Source organism: Carya illinoinensis, chromosome 13 (assembly GCF_018687715.1).
Source record: "Carya illinoinensis cultivar Pawnee chromosome 13, C.illinoinensisPawnee_v1, whole genome shotgun sequence".
Classification (NCBI taxonomy): Eukaryota; Viridiplantae; Streptophyta; class Magnoliopsida; order Fagales; family Juglandaceae; genus Carya; species Carya illinoinensis.
In genome coordinates, this window is record NC_056764.1 from 14,647,104 (window position 1) to 14,664,571 (window position 17,468).

The window sequence follows — 17,468 nt, forward strand, 5'->3', positions numbered from 1 at the left end:
TTTATCAAAAAAATATCTAGTGATACTATATCATCCAATTCGAACACAAGAGAATCTCTATACTCTATAATGTAAAATGTTATCTATTATACCTTCTTTTCACCTCTACTTGAGTACTTGGTATGATGAGGTAGCATTAACCATCAATCCTTGAATTTTTGTTTTATCTGAATAATTGATGCATGATGTTACATCAATACAATATAATTAAAATAAGAAAAATTCTACGTATCCTCTCTACCCAACACACTATACATGATTTTTTTTTTCTTTATCAAATGTGTGGTATATGATAATGAGTAGAAAAATTCATTTACTTAACAAGAATAAAATAAAAAAATAAGTATGATATGTAGTATATAAATGATAAATAGAAGAGCTATTAAAATAAATTTTCAGTATAATATATAACATAACCTAGAAGGGCGGGCAGTGCTTTCACAAGGGCCTTGCCCATCTTCTGGTCAAGATAAATGGGTGGAACGTCATCATTCAAGCTAAATATAATTTGAAAAATTTTATTCATTATTCTTACATCACACATAATTTTTTTTTTATATTTTATATTTTTTTCTTACCAAATATGTGTGTATGCAAGATGAGGAGTAAAAGAAATCAATTAATTTAAGAAGAATAAAACTTTAAAAAATTTTAAAAATAAAAATAAATATGATATATATAATATGTGGTGTATGAGAATAATGATAAATAGCAAGAGTCATATATTTTTGCAAGATGGCACCTCCACACCTCACCATTCGAGCTCGGTCCAAAAACATAAAGTCCAGAAAATTTAAAAAAACTAAGGTAAGAATAGGCATTTGGTCCATGTTGTACGTTCATTTTTTTACACAAATACTAAAACCAAGATTCTCAATAATTATATGTCATAACATTTTATATATAGACAGAATAGAGACGGACACAACATGTAGATTCTACCACTTCTAATAATAGATAAATGTTATTCATTATCTTTATTTTTTACACCACATATTAATATATAATTTATTATTTTTAGTCTTTTATTTAAACACACATATTTACGTAAAATTTTAATTTGTAATATGAGAAATGACAAGTAGAATTTTTATTAATAATAACGTCTACTTTATCAATAAAAAGTTTCAAATATTACGAAGTCAGCATAGCGTAAATATTACATAGCTCGTGTGGTTGCATGAAAATGTGGTGTAAGGCAAAGGCTGCCCTTGGTCTAAGAAGGAAATTATTGTGTCATACACCTGTTTAAAGTGGAAGATTATATATTAGAGTAATGCTACATACAGTCGTGAAGTATGTAAAAACTATGTAATCGTTTTGAAAAATAGTAGAGTTTAATTTTTTTTTTACGTAGATTTTGCATTTATTCATTTTTTTAATGTGATTGCATAAGGCTTGCTCGCTCACGATTACAGCCATCATTTTTCTATATATATATATATATATATATATTAACTAACTTTTTACTCCTAACGTTAGCCTTTTGAGCTGATAACAAATCCAATATCATCCAAAAATTGGAAAAAAAAAATCAATAAAGTTTTTAATTGTAATCAGTTACAAACAATATCGATTTGGCATTTGGAAAAAGTAATGTTAACAATCTAAATAAATTATTAATTATAAGTGTATAATAATACTCTATTGAAAAATATATTGGTTTTCACAAGAAACTCTAATGTATTTACAAGATAAGTAAAGTATTGATCTTAACTTGACAGGAAAATGTTAATAAAATTTGTTTTATTTTCTAATAAAAAATACTTCTCGAATGTAAATTACACTAACATGTACTGGTAATTGGATAAAAGTTTTTTTTTTAAAAAATCTATATGCAATAATTTTTATATATTTTTTATTTATTTTACTAATGTGATTCATTACGTTATTTTTTAAATATAAAATAATTATTTTGTTTAATAATATTAATGAAATATTAAAAAATAAATGTATAAAGTAGAATTCAAAAAATATATATATATATATATATATTTAACAGAAGCAGCAGAAAATGAAGGGGTTAGAGATGGCATCCATGCAGCCTAACGTTGGGTTGACCCGTGGGCAATAAAAGCATTTTAGTGGTGTAATAATGTAAATTCGCCCTTTCTTTTTTTTTTTTTTTTAATAAAACTAAACTCCACTCCACACCCTCCAAATTATCAAACACTCCCCTCTCAAATTACTCTCTCTCTCTCTCTCTCAACTTCACGTCCAGTTTCCCTCGCTCCCTCTAGCCGGAGACAACACTCTCCGGCGCCACAGTCCCGACCCAAAGTCCGTACCCATTTGTTTCGATTAGACCCTGGAACCCTCCCTCGGATCCGATCTGGGCTCCGAGTTAAGTCCACCCTGGGAAATAGTAGCGAGTTTAATTAGCAGTAGAGATAGGGGGAGAGGGTAGCATAGAGAAGCGAGAGTGAGAGCGATAAGAGAGCGAGAGAGAGAGCTGAAGAAATGTACAAGAACCAGCTTCAAGAGCTGGCCCAGCGGAGCTGCTTCAACCTCCCTTCGTACACGTGCATTCGGGAAGGTCCGGACCACGCGCCCAGGTTCAAGGCCACCGTCAACTTTAACGGGGAGATCTTCGAGAGCCCCCAATACTGCTCCACCCTTCGCCAGGCCGAGCACTCCGCCGCCGAGGTCGCTTTGAACTCCCTCTCCAACCGCGGCCCCTCTCACTCCCTCGCCGCCAGGATCCTGGTGAGTCCCCCCTACCCCCCTTCTCTTCGACGGCCGTTAGGGTTCCGTCCCTTCCTTAATTTAAGCCTTCGATTTGGTTTCACTGCTACCGATCAATCAGTGTCACGAAACGAGTTTTCTTCCATATATTGTTTGCTAACGCGCGCCGTTCTCTCTGTTTTGCGCTTTACTTTATTACTTCGTGCTATCATGCGCCATCTGTACTGCGCACACAGCCTTTTCTGTTTGTTCTTAATTTCCCGGCTGAGTTGAAGAATGGGCTTGTTCTATGAAATGAAGGAAACGCCCTTGCTCCGCTTTTGGCACTTGCTTATTGGCGGTGGGATTTTCCGACCTTAGCTGACGAACAGTGAATTCTAAATAAAATCATGTACTTTCTGAGTTTCATTGTTTTTTATTCAATTTTGGGAAGCTTCTGGGAGTTAAGTGTCTGCGTGTATGTGAGAGAGAGAGAGAGAGAGAGAGAGCCATCTGGTTCTTGTTTTGTCTTTTATGCCAGGGAACGAACTGTACTTCCTGGATTTTCCGGTACAATGAATTGCTCATTCAGGGGCATTTCGGTCATAAAGGTTGTGTTTGCTGTTAGTAGTGAGAGCGGTTGATGACCGGAACTTTGCAGACCCATTTTCTTCCGCGTATTGACCCTCTCATTGTTTACCAAGAAAATAGACGAAAGATAATGCCAAATAAATATTTCAGATCAATTTTTTGTTGTCACAACTTCCAGAAGATTTGACAACAACAATATATTAACAAATCAACTCAGATAACTGAAGTGGTTGTTTGAGCATCAATCAGTGGAGGTTTTTGCGTTTCTGGGTCCCAAATGATAGACACTTCTGGTATTGGGTTCCAGTTAATAAATATGAAGAGACGTGTCCTTTTTTATTAAAAAAAAAAAAAACACTACGCTTTTCTAGGAGGTTTTCAAGTAGCTTGATACCTTGGACTGTCACATAAACAATAAGGAAGTTAAAAGATGAAGCATAAGATGTAACTGCAGACGATATTTTTTTATCTTTTCTGTACTTATTTTTTCTATAAAAAAAACAAAAGAAAAGAGAAGTGAGGTGTTAGAGGAGGTTAGGCTCAGGCTAGCTAGTAAAATAACGTTAACATTAATTTTGCCTTTTTCTGTATGGATTGGTAAGTAGAGTAATGTCCATTGGAATATCTAAATGCTACATATAGCAATTTATGTTCTCAAGACATGGGATTTTAAGTACTCATCAAAAAAAGATATGGGATTTTAACTTGCATTTTGAAGTCTTAAATTTTAATAATGTAGAAATTAATGAGGATTTAACACATTCATTGATGGAAATAATTAATGGAAACAAATGTTTATATTCCTATGGATTGGAGAAAGTAGGTTTATCCTTTCAAAAAGGGCCTATTTTTTATTTTCCAAAATCCCAAAGGCTAAATTTATGACTTTTGTGACCCTCATTTAACTTGGGTATGCAAATATACACTTTTAAAAATAAAACGCTTTTTTTATATGTGGACTTTTATGGGTTGTCAAATTTTATGCCAGCTAAGGTACCATAAATTTATCTATTCATATAAGTTGCATAACTGTTGTCCAAGTTTGTTGGATTAGCTGCACTTATCTTGTTTGAAGTTTCCCCTCTGCTCGAAGCCATCAATTTTTTGGTCGGCGACTCTTCAATCTTTTCTAAATACTTCCTGAGATTAGAATTTTAATGCTTGATGATAGACTACAGGATGATAGATAAGAGAGGCCTGATTTCAACTGATGGACTATTAAGTTTATACCAGAAGGGATGCTGGTGAAATAATTCAATGCCATTTTCATTAAGGAAAGTCTACATTCAAGATATAATTGTATGGAACATAACTAAGCAAACACCATGTATAGCCTACCATTTTTACCCTGCTTTTTGAATTATATTGGGAATATCCATGCATTTCACAAAGTGGTTACACTTGTCAACATATGTTGTTATATTGGTTGTTCTGATACTGATTAGGCTTGATTTTGTTTAGGATGAGACGGGGGTTTACAAGAACCTCTTGCAGGAAATAGCACAAAGAGTTGGAGCCCCATTGCCGCAGTACACAACATTCAGGTCAGGCCTTGGACACCTACCTGTTTTCACAGGGACCGTAGAATTGGCTGGAATTACATTCACTGGGGAACCTGCTAAGAATAAGAAACAAGCTGAGAAGAATGCAGCTATGGCAGCTTGGTCATCTCTAAAACAACGTGAGTTTTTATCCAACTTTGTTTTGATGGTTGGTGTGATAGTGTAAAAAGTCGGAAGACAGGTCTCTTTCGCTAGTGGGGTAATGCTGTTGGGCATATTGGATTCATTTCCTTATTAAAACTTCTATATGGAATGGCATCACTAGAGGATGAATCTCTACCTATCTCTGGAGCTCCCATTAAAAGTACAAACAATAATTTTCAGAACATGTTTGCATATGAAGATATATAAATGTGACATAAAGTTGGCCTTGGTGTTCCAACTATCATTTTGGATTGAAACCTGATAGTTGTTGCTGAAGGTTAAAATCTATGGTGGACCAGTTATTGATTCAGTTAAGACTTTATCTTTTCCGTAATTTAAGGCTCAATATCATGAGATTAGTGACGCTCTCTCTCTTGAGCTGTCACCAATGCTCGTGGATGAAGCTTGTGAACTTAATACTGAATGGAAATAATTTGTTTTCTTTCTGGCCAGTCAAAAAAGAAGCTGTGGGTTCTTCATCTGAACCAGAAAACAATGATGAGCTGGAACAGATCACAATAGCACGGGCTTTGCTGAAATATCGTTTGAAGGAGAAGATGGCAATGGCTAACCCCAATGCTCCAATACCATTTCCTAAGAAGTTTCCAATTCAGAGCGCCAGACCAACCAGTCCACAAACTCCCCCTGCAACGACATCAAAGATCCTCCCATTAATCTGCCAGAGGACAGCTCCTCGAAACAGACTGCCATCACCAATAGCAAATGATGGCCAGGTGCTATCCTCACAGCATTATTCACTAGAAGGCCGTGGGAACCGTCCTCAGAAGTTCCCTGCAGCAGGAGCAGCTCCTTATGTTCCCATCCGACAATTTAGGACACCTTGCCATGGTATTGCACCACCAGTTACAATACGAACTGCAGTGCCCGTTTACTCTGCACCACCACTACCACCACCGTCCAAGCCAACCCCTCAGGTGATGCAGACCCCATCTGTCCGAGTTGCTCCTCCAGTATCCATTAGGCAGGCTGTTCCAGTATTTGCCACTCCACCGGCTTGCAAAGAAGATTCACCTGTTGTTCAAAAAGAAGATCCTCGTGCTTTTACTGCTTTTCCCCAACCAAGTCTATTACCAGCTCGAGTAGAAGAAACCAGGAACACAACTGCAAGCAGTCCACAAGAATCTGAGACGGTACAGAACCTGGAACAACTCAAAATCTAATGATGATTAACGTGGACTTGAATTCATGGAAAGCTATGTTATGGTTTTGCGGTGGTCTGAAGTTTGGCTTGCCTGTCTTTTATCATCTGTTATTTGAGTGTTCTCTAGCTCTTTTTTGGTTACTGTTACCATCTTTATTTTGTTAAAAGCTACAGCGCAGATTAAATTAGCATCAGTAGTCTAGAATCTTTGCATTCAACAACAGTTGCGTCTTCTCCTTCTTCTCTGCTCATCCTAGTATTGCTTGTGCATGTAGTTATATTATATGTGAGTGTACTTGCAAAGGTGATTAAATGCCTTTTTCTATGAGAACTTGGTTCAGAGCTCTTGATTAGTGGGCTTGCGATGATTGTGGAATTCAGGGAAGAAATGTTAGACGTGGTCGATGACATGAGTTTTATCTTCCACAATTTTGTAGTCAAACACTCGTCCAAATTTATACATCATTTTATAGGACCTTGTGTATCAAATTCACCTTTCATTCCAAATCAAGGAGACATTAGCTATCCCACGATGAGGGTCTGGCTCTTGTTGCTGTTTGTCTTAGCTTTTTCTTTCTCTCTTTCTTTTTGAGCAAATGAAATTGATAATAAACAATTATAGAGGATGAGAAAGTGTGGGTCTTTTCCACCGTGAAATCCAGGAGACAATAAAAGCCATGAGGAGAAGAGAATGCCTCTAATCAAGGGGAGAGGAGACGCCCATTTTATCAGATCGTGCACACTAAAATTTGCATTGCACAATGGGAGAAAAGTTCTAGTTATGATCAATACGGATCAAAGAGTCAATGATCTAGATATCTTGGTGTTAACATCTTGTAATGGGTTGCTTATCAATCTCACTACTTAGCCTGCGTTGCTCTAAATTAGATTTTCACCTAGAAGTTGGGTTTGGTCCTGAACTTGGTCTAGCTATTCAACCTTTGTATGTAAGCTAGCCAAAAAGATATAGGAAGCAAAACATATAGGAAGAGGGACTTAAGGTTTAAATGATCTGGCCATGGCACGTCTCAAGGGCGTGATTATCAGCATTATTATTGCCTGAAGGAAGGACACTGTCAATGGGGGAAGGAGTTCGGCTTGTTGCAGCAGTTAACCCCATCGGATCGGGCTACGTTTATGGGTTTATGGAGGGCAATTGTCACACGTCCTTTTTCCCCCACCCTTTTCAGAGGCCAAGATCGTACTCCTTTAAATGCTTATCGACACTCTTCTTGGTGCAATTGTAGATGGCAAGTTATGTACCACACGACTTTCACTTCTGATTTAAGGCTTAGGCTTAGGTTATTCTTCCTAAGCCTAAGCCTAAGCCATCTGAAAAGGCTATAAAAGTTACTCAGAGATGAATTATGTACCGTTTATTCTTCCTCAACAACCTTTAATTGTTACCTAAAAAACACTACATTTGATTGTTTATGGTAGTCGCATGAAAATTCGTATGTATGTGCTCATATGGTATATGAGAGAAATGAGAAATGCTGCTCATCTTAGATTTTGTCATCTCCCATCATACTTGTTTCTGTGTCACACTTTAAATAATGAACATATGTAACCACTTTAAATGTGCCACGTCAGCAATTGTGTAAGCGAAATGGTTGGTGGTTATTTTATTCTCACCCCTCTCCATCTTGCATATTTATTCTGCTTCGTTTGTAGACATATGCAATCCAAACTCTCTGTAAGGATTCGACTCTAATCATGAAGCAAGTCCTCTTTTCTACAAATAGCCAAACCAGAGCATGACAGAGTATTACATAATCAAGCCTTGTGAATGAATGCCCAAGATGTATCTTGTCATTCCCATTCATTTATTGCCCTTTTAACCATCTTCTGTCCTTTCCCTTGAGAATCAGCCAATCTTTTTTTTTTTCTTAGACCTCTGAACTTCATCTTAAAACTTGTGGGTCATAATTTTTCTTTTTTTGCTAGATTTCATTGCTTATATTCACAAACTGAATGATAAGAACAATGTATTTCTTATCTTACATTTTGCAATTCTCAATCACACATGTTGATGTGACATATCAAAGATGATTTCATATTTATGCACTTAAATGAACGGCCTATAATGCAAGACATCAATATGCATGACAGAATGAAAAAGCATTTTTTCAAATGACCATACCTTAAGATAAAACAAATCAAAACCATGCATCACTATGCCATTGTTATGATATGTCCCAAAGAATTAGAAAACTCAATATTATGCAAGGTAAATAGATTATTAAGGTGGGCCAAAACCAAAGAGATTTTTGGCCATACAGATCTCTGGTCTTCAACCCATTTCTAAATGCGGTTTTTTGTTTTTTGTTTTTTTTTTGGGGGGGGGGGTCCTCCACTCACTCTGTTACTGTTCATAACATTTTATAATTGACAACATCTAAATCACATTGATAATAACCAATGAATCTGCAGCACAAGTGAAGAACTGTTCCAAATCCAGCAATTGGGTGTCCATGTTCTTATTAAGCTCTCACAAGCTGGTGCATTCTCTTAGGATTTTTCTAGTATCATAGTAACACCTAATTATTCTGATCTTTATGACAGATTAGGAGTACCCATCAGGTGGTTATGCATAATCAATCAGTTTGAACAAAGAAATGCCACTTTTTTTTTCTCTCTCTTTTAAGGATTTTTGTCATATAGTGTGGTCTTGCATTCAATCAGGGTGACCACCCCTCCCTTCCAAAGTGACCAGTTTTTGCTCAGGCAACACACCTAACCACCAAGAACCAGCATTGGCATCTTTATCCATTTGTGGGTTTAAACCTTTATGGTGAAAATAACAGAGCATGGGATAGTGAAAATGATGTTAGAAAAATGGGTACTACTTCCACCACCACCACCACAACAATTATAAGTGTGCCAAAGAAGCAAAGGTAGAAAGAGAGAGTCTCAAAGAGTGACAAAGTGGCTGAGTTTTGTGTGGGGTCAAGTCTCCACTTCATAGACACCAACCACAAAGCAATGACACGTCAGCATTCTATTGATTTACGCAACAATAATTTCTTTTTACAATTTTATTTTATAATTTTGTTGAGGTGTTTTTGGAGTTGGCCTACTAGACAGGATGGGCCCACAAGATTGGACAGGAAATAGGACCCAAAAGGAAGGGGCGTTAGATGGGGGGAGCACTGGCATTATATTCCTTTCCTATGAGAAAAGCAATGGCTCAAGGCAAAAGATGGGAACCCTCCACCCATTAGGAAGAAGAACAATCACAAAAGGCAGAGAAAACAAAAGAGAAAACAAAAATGAAGAGGGGAATAGAGGGGACAAAGTGGAAGGATGTTGATCCCATCACATAAACTTTAGAAAAGAAAAAATTATACCCATTTGACTTTCTTATAGCTCATCATACACTATTGATTGTACTATTATATATATTTATATATATATATATATAACATGTAATATATATGTCATGCTCATAGACCCCTTACTTTCTCAAGTCTTGTTGCCTTCTTTTTTCTTTTCTCTATTAACAAGTACCAAATCCCAAATTAGACATGAACCTCTTAAACTTTTTATGATCTTAATTGATCATAGTACGTTTCTTCTTCTTTTTTCAATAAAATCATCCAACCCTCAAAGCAATATCTATATATATATATATATATATATATATATATATATTCTTGGTATTGAAAGAATATCTTAATTAGTCATATTGAATAGTCTAGATCAAGATTCTTTATTGTTCTTATCCGAGCTTTATAATCTAAAATAAGAAAAATAGGCACATAAAATAAATCTTTAATATTCAGTAAATATTTAAGAGAAATATTTGTAATAAAAATATGTTTATATTAGTTGTCTATTTGACTGATAAAAATATATTCACATAAATTATTATTATTTTAAAATAGGTGGGATTTGAACGTACCAAGACTGCAAAAATCTTTGTTCTTTCGATAACTTTGTGAGGAGGAGTATTCTTCACAGGAAGAATATACCGAGCTCTTGTGTTTCGTGTCCAAAAGAGAGAGATGTCTGAGCAGATAATGGCAGTGTCATGCCGACAGGACCATGCACATGTAAAAAGCATGCAAGGCTTTTCCACGTTTGAAAGTCAAATTCTTTTGCTTTTTTAAGATTTTCCTCCATTCATTTTCCGCATGCGATTTATACCCCTGGATTTTGGGGTTCCATATTTCACATTGCTTCTTTTTGAATTTTGAGTTCAAACCTTATATCCAAACAAAACTTTGCCGCAAAATCAAAAAAGGAAAAGAACAAATTCAAACCAAGATCTCTCTTGATGTCCCTTAATTTATGTGGTTCTAGTGACACCACCGTCAATCCAGATTTTCATAATTTACTATATATACATAGAAATAAATTTTTAAAAATATAATTTAATATATGTTTAAGATTTATGACGATAATGTCTCATACAATATAATATCTTATTTATCTATTATTATTTTTGTAATGAAATATTTAAAATTTATTTTCGTTATAAAAATTATCAAGTGGTCTTTTAGAATATCATCTTTTATTCTTATATGTAAGTTCATTTATGAAATTTTATATAAAATTTAGATATTTTTATATCACATTAAACATATAATATTATGACTGAGACCTTAAATATTTTAATTTATTTTTATAAATGAAGTCTAGAAAATAAAAAATCTTAATTATTTTTCATATAGACCACCAACTTTAAATAATTTTGAAAAAATTTAGTTGTAAGTATAACTGCTCACTAATATATGCATCAATCTAATGTAATTAGTCAAAAAGTAGATTTTATTGAACATAATACTAATTTAAATTTTAAATATAAAGTAATCAGTATTAATACGTAGATTAGTATGCGACTTTGTTTATATATAGTAAAATTTAATAATTTTTTTTATATTAATAAATTTATTATTTTTTTTAACTTAATTTTAATTTATTTTAGTGAGACCAAGTTATATAGTATCAATCCCAATATTTATAACTCCATATTAAAATACACAATCATTGTACCAAAAAGACTAATTTCGAACTTTTGCTGTTTGAATAATCTATACAAATTTTTTTTTTTTAATTTTATATATATATATATATATAAACTTCTTTTATTGCTTCTGTTTCAATATACCCTCTGATCACTGCTTCTTTTAACGTGGCATTTGTGGGAACCACGTGACCCACTTTTCACGCGTGCCAAAAGCGGGGTCCAGAATGGAAACGCACGCCATAAATAAATCGAAAATGATTTTTTTTTTAAATTTAATAAATCAAATCGAATAAATAATTTGTTATACATTGCAATAAATTACTGAAAAGTTATTGATCAGTTTAAGATACAAGAAATCTTGATCAGTTTAATGATGTTTGAAAATTAAGGAGAAATTAGAAATTTGTGAATAATAATGAGATTGTTTGTGTATAGTAGTAAAAAAGTTTGAGTTATAATGCTTTATAGAATTCTGAGAAAAGAAAAAGAAAACGTTAAATAAAAATGTTATAAAGTTAAAATATTGTTATAGTATAATTTTTTAATGAGTAATGCTATATATAATTTTAAGATACGCAAGTTCTGTAGACCTTTTTTAAAAAAACTAAGGTCTATTATTAAAAAAATAATTTTTTCATGTAAACATCATATTTACCTAATTTTTTTCAAAAAGAGTGTGCTAGGTTTGCACACTCTAGAACTGCAAATATTATTTTTATTTTTAATATAATTTTTATTTTGTGATTTAAAAAAATTGAATTATTTTTTGTATTTTGTTTAAAAGTTTGAAAAAATTATTAGGTAATTGTTAAATAAAAATGTTAAAGATTTGAAATTAAAAAGTGTTTACGTTTAAATAATATTTATAAAAGAAATTGGATAAGATGAAACTATTCTATCTTCCAAACAAGCCCTTAAGATAATATGCACAATAAAAAGACTTTGAAGAAGAATTGACGCCATTTTATACATGGTTGTACGCTTGAGAAATGTTTTAGCTATAAATAAATTTTATAAAAATAAATTTATAAATTGTCATAATTTGATATAGTAAATTAGATTGTAAAATTATTTTTATTGTAAAGTATTAATTTATTATAAAGTAGATTTAACATTTCATGTAAAGTCATGTCAATTTATGAATTTAATTTTATAAAATTTGTTTGTAATTGTAACACTTTTCTCTATATTCTATTCAAAGATAAATGTTAAACCCACAAATCGACCCGTTTAAGAACTAAGATTTCTTAATATGATAGGTAAAGTAAATTTAACCTCTTATGTTAAATCATAATTAATTCAATTAAAATACATAAAAAAAAAACTATTTAAGATTCTTTATACATCTTTGTCTAAATAATTTTCTTTAGTTTAAAGATAGATGAGATGGGAAATACTGTTTTATTTTTAGTTTTTTTCAAAAAATTAACTAATCTGCTCGATGATTAAGTTTTATAAATATATTTAAATTGCGTTTGGACGTCGAGATGATTTCAAATAATATGAATTATTTAACAAATAGTAATATTTTATAAATCTCGTTAATATATATTTAAATATAAATAAGTTGAAATACGTATTTAAATGTATAAAATAGGCTAAAGTGAATTTAATTTTTTTTTATAAAAAGTTAAAAAAATAATAAATTTCATCAAGAATTAATTTGAAATAAATTAAGGTCACTCTAACAACAGACACAATCATTTCTCACCTTAATGAAAAGACAGAGTCAGTTTTATCTCGTATCATCTTATCATTATAATTTTTTTAAATTCTACACAAAATATAATTAATAATTTAATTTTTTAAAATTTTTAAATAATAATAATATTAAAAAATAATATCTTAATACTATTTTATTCCACTTTAAACTATCATCTAAAATTATTTTACTTCATCTCACTGTCAAAACTATTCCTAAATCTTGATGTTTTCAGAAGCTCTCTTTTAACTGTGTTTTCTAGAAACTTTCTTTCTTTCGGCTTTGAATGGCTTCCAGCTTTTCCACCCAAAAAGCATCGAGGCAACACCGTTGAATAAACCCCGTTTTAATCAAATCGCTTGCATTTATGTCCTTACATAACAAAAAGTTAAATATCCATTTCATTGTACTCCTCCTAAAGTATAAAGGAAAAAGGAAATCAATCTTTTTCTGTTAAGAAGGGATATTTATAAGCACAAGTCTTATAAAAACAAATTATAAAATCATTAGTTTGATTTGATTTGATTTTTTTTTTTTTTTGGTCTATAGTAAAGCTTTTTCTCAACTTCTTCATAAAATATAAAAAACTAATCTCAACATCTTTTTTTCTTATACCTCATTTGTAGTGATTTATATCGCTACAAATACCGGACAAAATCATCACAATTGTACATCACAGTTTTGTCTGAAATCGTTGAAAAAAACTATTTATAGCGAGTTATTCACAAATAGCTAGAGTATCACTGAAAAGATGTTCTCATTTACAGCGTTAAATTGCGGCACCAACACAACTCCTCCTAAACTGAAATTTTGGATTTGTATGAATTATTTTCATATTTTCCACATCATGAATGTGGATTGATATGGCCTATAATTGTTGTCTGGCCTTCGGAGTTTAAAGGTGGGGCAGATATGCATATATCAAAGTTTGTCTTATAATAATTATTAATCACTTAAGCTGCATTTAGATATTAAGATGATCTCAAATCATGATCTGAGTTAATTTGTGAATAATAATATTTTATGAATCTCCTTAGATTTGTTTGAATGTATAAAATATATTGAAATATGTTTAACTTTTAATGAAAATTTAAAAAAGTAATAAATCTTATCAATAATTAGTTTGAGATATATTGAGATGGATTTGACACCCAAACATAGTCTTAATGTTATACAAGAAATTCACTTGGACACCAAACGTACTGTAAAAGGATACAATGAGCTGGAAATAAGAGGAATGTACATTTTTAATATATTACTATAAAATTATAAGTTATTGAGTTTTGTTACATACAAGCGAATCCGCGTACTAATGTTGATGTCTTCATATTAAAAATTTAAATTGATATTATTTTTAATAAATTCTAATTTCTGATCAATCATATTAGATGGATACACTTATTGGTGCGTAGAGTTGCTTACAATTAGATTTTTCTTTTGATAGAACGATAGAGTATTATTAAAGCAAGTTTGAGGTTATTTAGGATAATTTTATATGTAATCTTATATCTTATAATCACTTTATGATTTATCTTATAGATGATTTATATTTAATATTTTTATAATATTAAAAGTATAATTTTCTTTGTTTTTTCCTTTACATATTTTCATCATAACTTAAAAGATAATACTATACATCAACAGTTTAGGACATCTTCTATTCGTGTCCAAGCCACAACTCACACTTTAATCTTTTTTTCTTATAGTGAATTTTTCTCGCAAAAAAAAACAATAATAATAATAAATTCGAATATATACAAATATAATTGTGCTTTATATAAGTTGTATTATTTAATAATAGACCATAACGTTATGTTAATGAAAAACTCATTTAATTAATTAATTGAGACAATATTGAACTTACCGAAATAATTTCAAGCAGTTTGTCGAGTAATCTTTATTTATTTACAATCATATTAGTAATTCACTTCATATATCTATTTATATTCACTTTTAAGCTTTAGGTTTGGAAAAATATTTTAGGAGCTCATTATCCAATGAATATTGGAAAGGAAAATGCTGATCGGCCGAGGATGCAGTACTACTACAAAAGCTATCGATTCATATTTTATTTTAATTTTTTTATGTTAATTTTATTTATTTGTTAAGAAAATATTTTTAAATGAGTTTATTAATTTTTTAAAAATATTTTTAAAAAATAAAAATTAAAAAAAATACATTTTACACTTACCGGTAAGATTCCTCAATAAGAATCCTCGGTTTCCCTAGTAGGACCTGTTGGAAAATACTGGTGGGTATTTCAATTTGCCCTCATCCTCTTTTAACTGAAAAACGCAGTTAAAAATGAAAAAAAAATATATTCTCAAACCGAATATATTTAATAAAATATTTATATTATATAATTTGATTTAAAATATAAATTTTAAAATTTGAATCTTATAAATAAAATATTACCATTTAAATGATGTAGATAGATATGGTATATATCCTTTGACAATATAATAACTCTTTAAAAATAAATGAAAATAAAAGAATGTTTTCGAATGAATGTACACTGCCACCTTATTTCATAAAAAAACAACATCATTTAAAAACTTAAGAAAAAAAGAAGTGTTACTTCATTGGAAAAATATAGTTACAAGTATAATTGTGCACTAATATGATGTGATTAGTCAAAAAATAAATTTTATTGAAAACAGTATTAATTTAAATTTTAAGTATGAATGAATCAGTATTGGTACACAGATTAGTACGCGACTGTGTTTGTATATAGCAAAACTCTAGTTCATTTGATAAAGGAAAAGAGAACTGCTAGATACAGTCCTGTTGGAGGCCTGCATGCGGACGAATGAGACTTGATAGTAATTTACTCCTCAAATTGGGGTGAAATGTCAAAAAGTCTAGCTCAAATTATCAGATCCAAAGATCTTTCCTATCTGGTGATCCTTCTACCCTCCTGGGTGTTGGAATGTCAGCAATTCTTCTCTCTCTCACAATAGTTTCTTCTTCGTATTTTCTGTTGTGAAGACTGATTCCTGGGGTGAGCTTTGTGTGATTGGTTTATTTTTCTTTGTCGATATTGGATGTTGGCTCATTTTTATTATGAAGCACGCACCCAAGGTCTGCATATCGATTGTTCTAAATCATGCTGGACACCAGTCACTCGAAAATTATCGACCTCTTATATTCTTAAACCAACATTGGTAAACTGTAAACCATGGTGAACAAGAGAGCATAAATTATCAGAGGGCTGCGCAAAATGCACTTTGTCATTAGTTGTTTCACAGAGCACAGAAAAGAACTCTTTTTTTTAGAGAGAGAGAGAGGAAAGGGACGCCCGCTCAGTTATGGCGGTCTCGAGCTTGAAGGGCTTTGAATTTCAGTAATTCAGAGAAGTGTTTTATTTCAGCTATAAATTTTCCCAATTCACAATGAAATGACAGCATTTTTACAATTACTGAAACGATGTGTTTCGGTCGTACCCGGGTAGTCCTCTTTCAAGAACTACATATAGAATTTTTCTAAGAAAAAATTTAGTTACATGCATAACTGCGCACTAGTACGTGCACCAATCTAATGTGATTAGTCAAAAAGTAAATTTTATTAAAATCAGAGTTAATTTAAATTTTGAATATGAAAGAATTAGCATTGATATGTAAATTAATACGCAGATTAATACGCGATTTTGCTTGTATATACAAAACTCATAACTTTGATAAATAAGATTGTTAAAAGGATGTCTCGTAACATAACTATGCTGCATGGACAATTTTTCATATTTTTAGCATTATTTAAAAAAAACAAATTTAAAGTTTTAAGTGATATATATATATATATATAATATAGAGATTTTTTAGATTTCTTACCCGATTATTAAACATATAATTTTATTCAACAATTTACTAGAAAATAGATATATATTTTTTATTCAACAAGTATAAATGTTGAATAATATATATATATATATATATATTGAATGTTGAAATGTTAAATAATTACTCGTGACTTCATTTAATTTTGACACAATTTTATTTTCTAATAAAAAAGCGAATTTACACCCCTACTAGTAGTAATACGTGCCATACTAGTAGGTATACATGCCATGAAGTAGACTAAGGTGTCCTTTTACAAATTCCTTACTGATTGAAAATGCTCCTGCTATAGTTACTAATTCGGCTAGAATGTTCCTGCTGTTGGACTTTTTGCTTCTTTGGTTAGTCTTACATGGATGGAAAATGGGAAGGAGCAAACTCTCAAAACTTATAAATAAGAGGCTTAACCTCTTAGTTTAAGTGCACCAGTCAAATGTTTAGCTAGTAATTTTTGACTCTAGTTAAATTTCTCTGTTGTCCATTTTTATAAAATGGGAAGATGTGTGAGTTAAAGTTTTTCTAGTGGAGAAAGCTTTGTGGGTGTGTTTAGAGTGAGGAGAGAAATTATGTGATTGTAATAATTTTTCACATAGTGTATTTTCTTCTCTGGGTCTGGTGGTTTCTCTCCTGTTTAGGAGTTTCCACGTAAAATCTTGTGTTGTTATTATTTCTCTATTTTTCTTATTATGCTTGCAAAGGATAGATCCTAGGGGGTGAATTTGGAAGGTCCAAATTCCCAACAATTGGTATCAGAGCCACTAGGTTCTTTTTGTGGGGTAGTGTGGATACGTATAGTCTAAGGATGTTCTGTCTAGGAGATTGAAAATTTTAAGTGTGT

General features: G+C 31.6%; 1 protein-coding gene across 1 annotated transcript; it reads left to right on the top strand.

Moving 5' to 3' along the window:
* Positions 1-2,149: 2,149 nt before the first annotated feature.
* LOC122292481 (double-stranded RNA-binding protein 2) lies at positions 2,150-6,468 on the top strand. Its single transcript, XM_043100861.1, has 3 exons — positions 2,150-2,706; positions 4,717-4,936; positions 5,415-6,468. The coding sequence occupies exons 1-3, from the start codon at positions 2,461-2,463 to the stop codon at positions 6,140-6,142; spliced, it is 1,194 nt and encodes a 397-aa protein (XP_042956795.1). The 5' UTR covers positions 2,150-2,460; the 3' UTR covers positions 6,143-6,468.
* Positions 6,469-17,468: the final 11,000 nt, after the last annotated feature.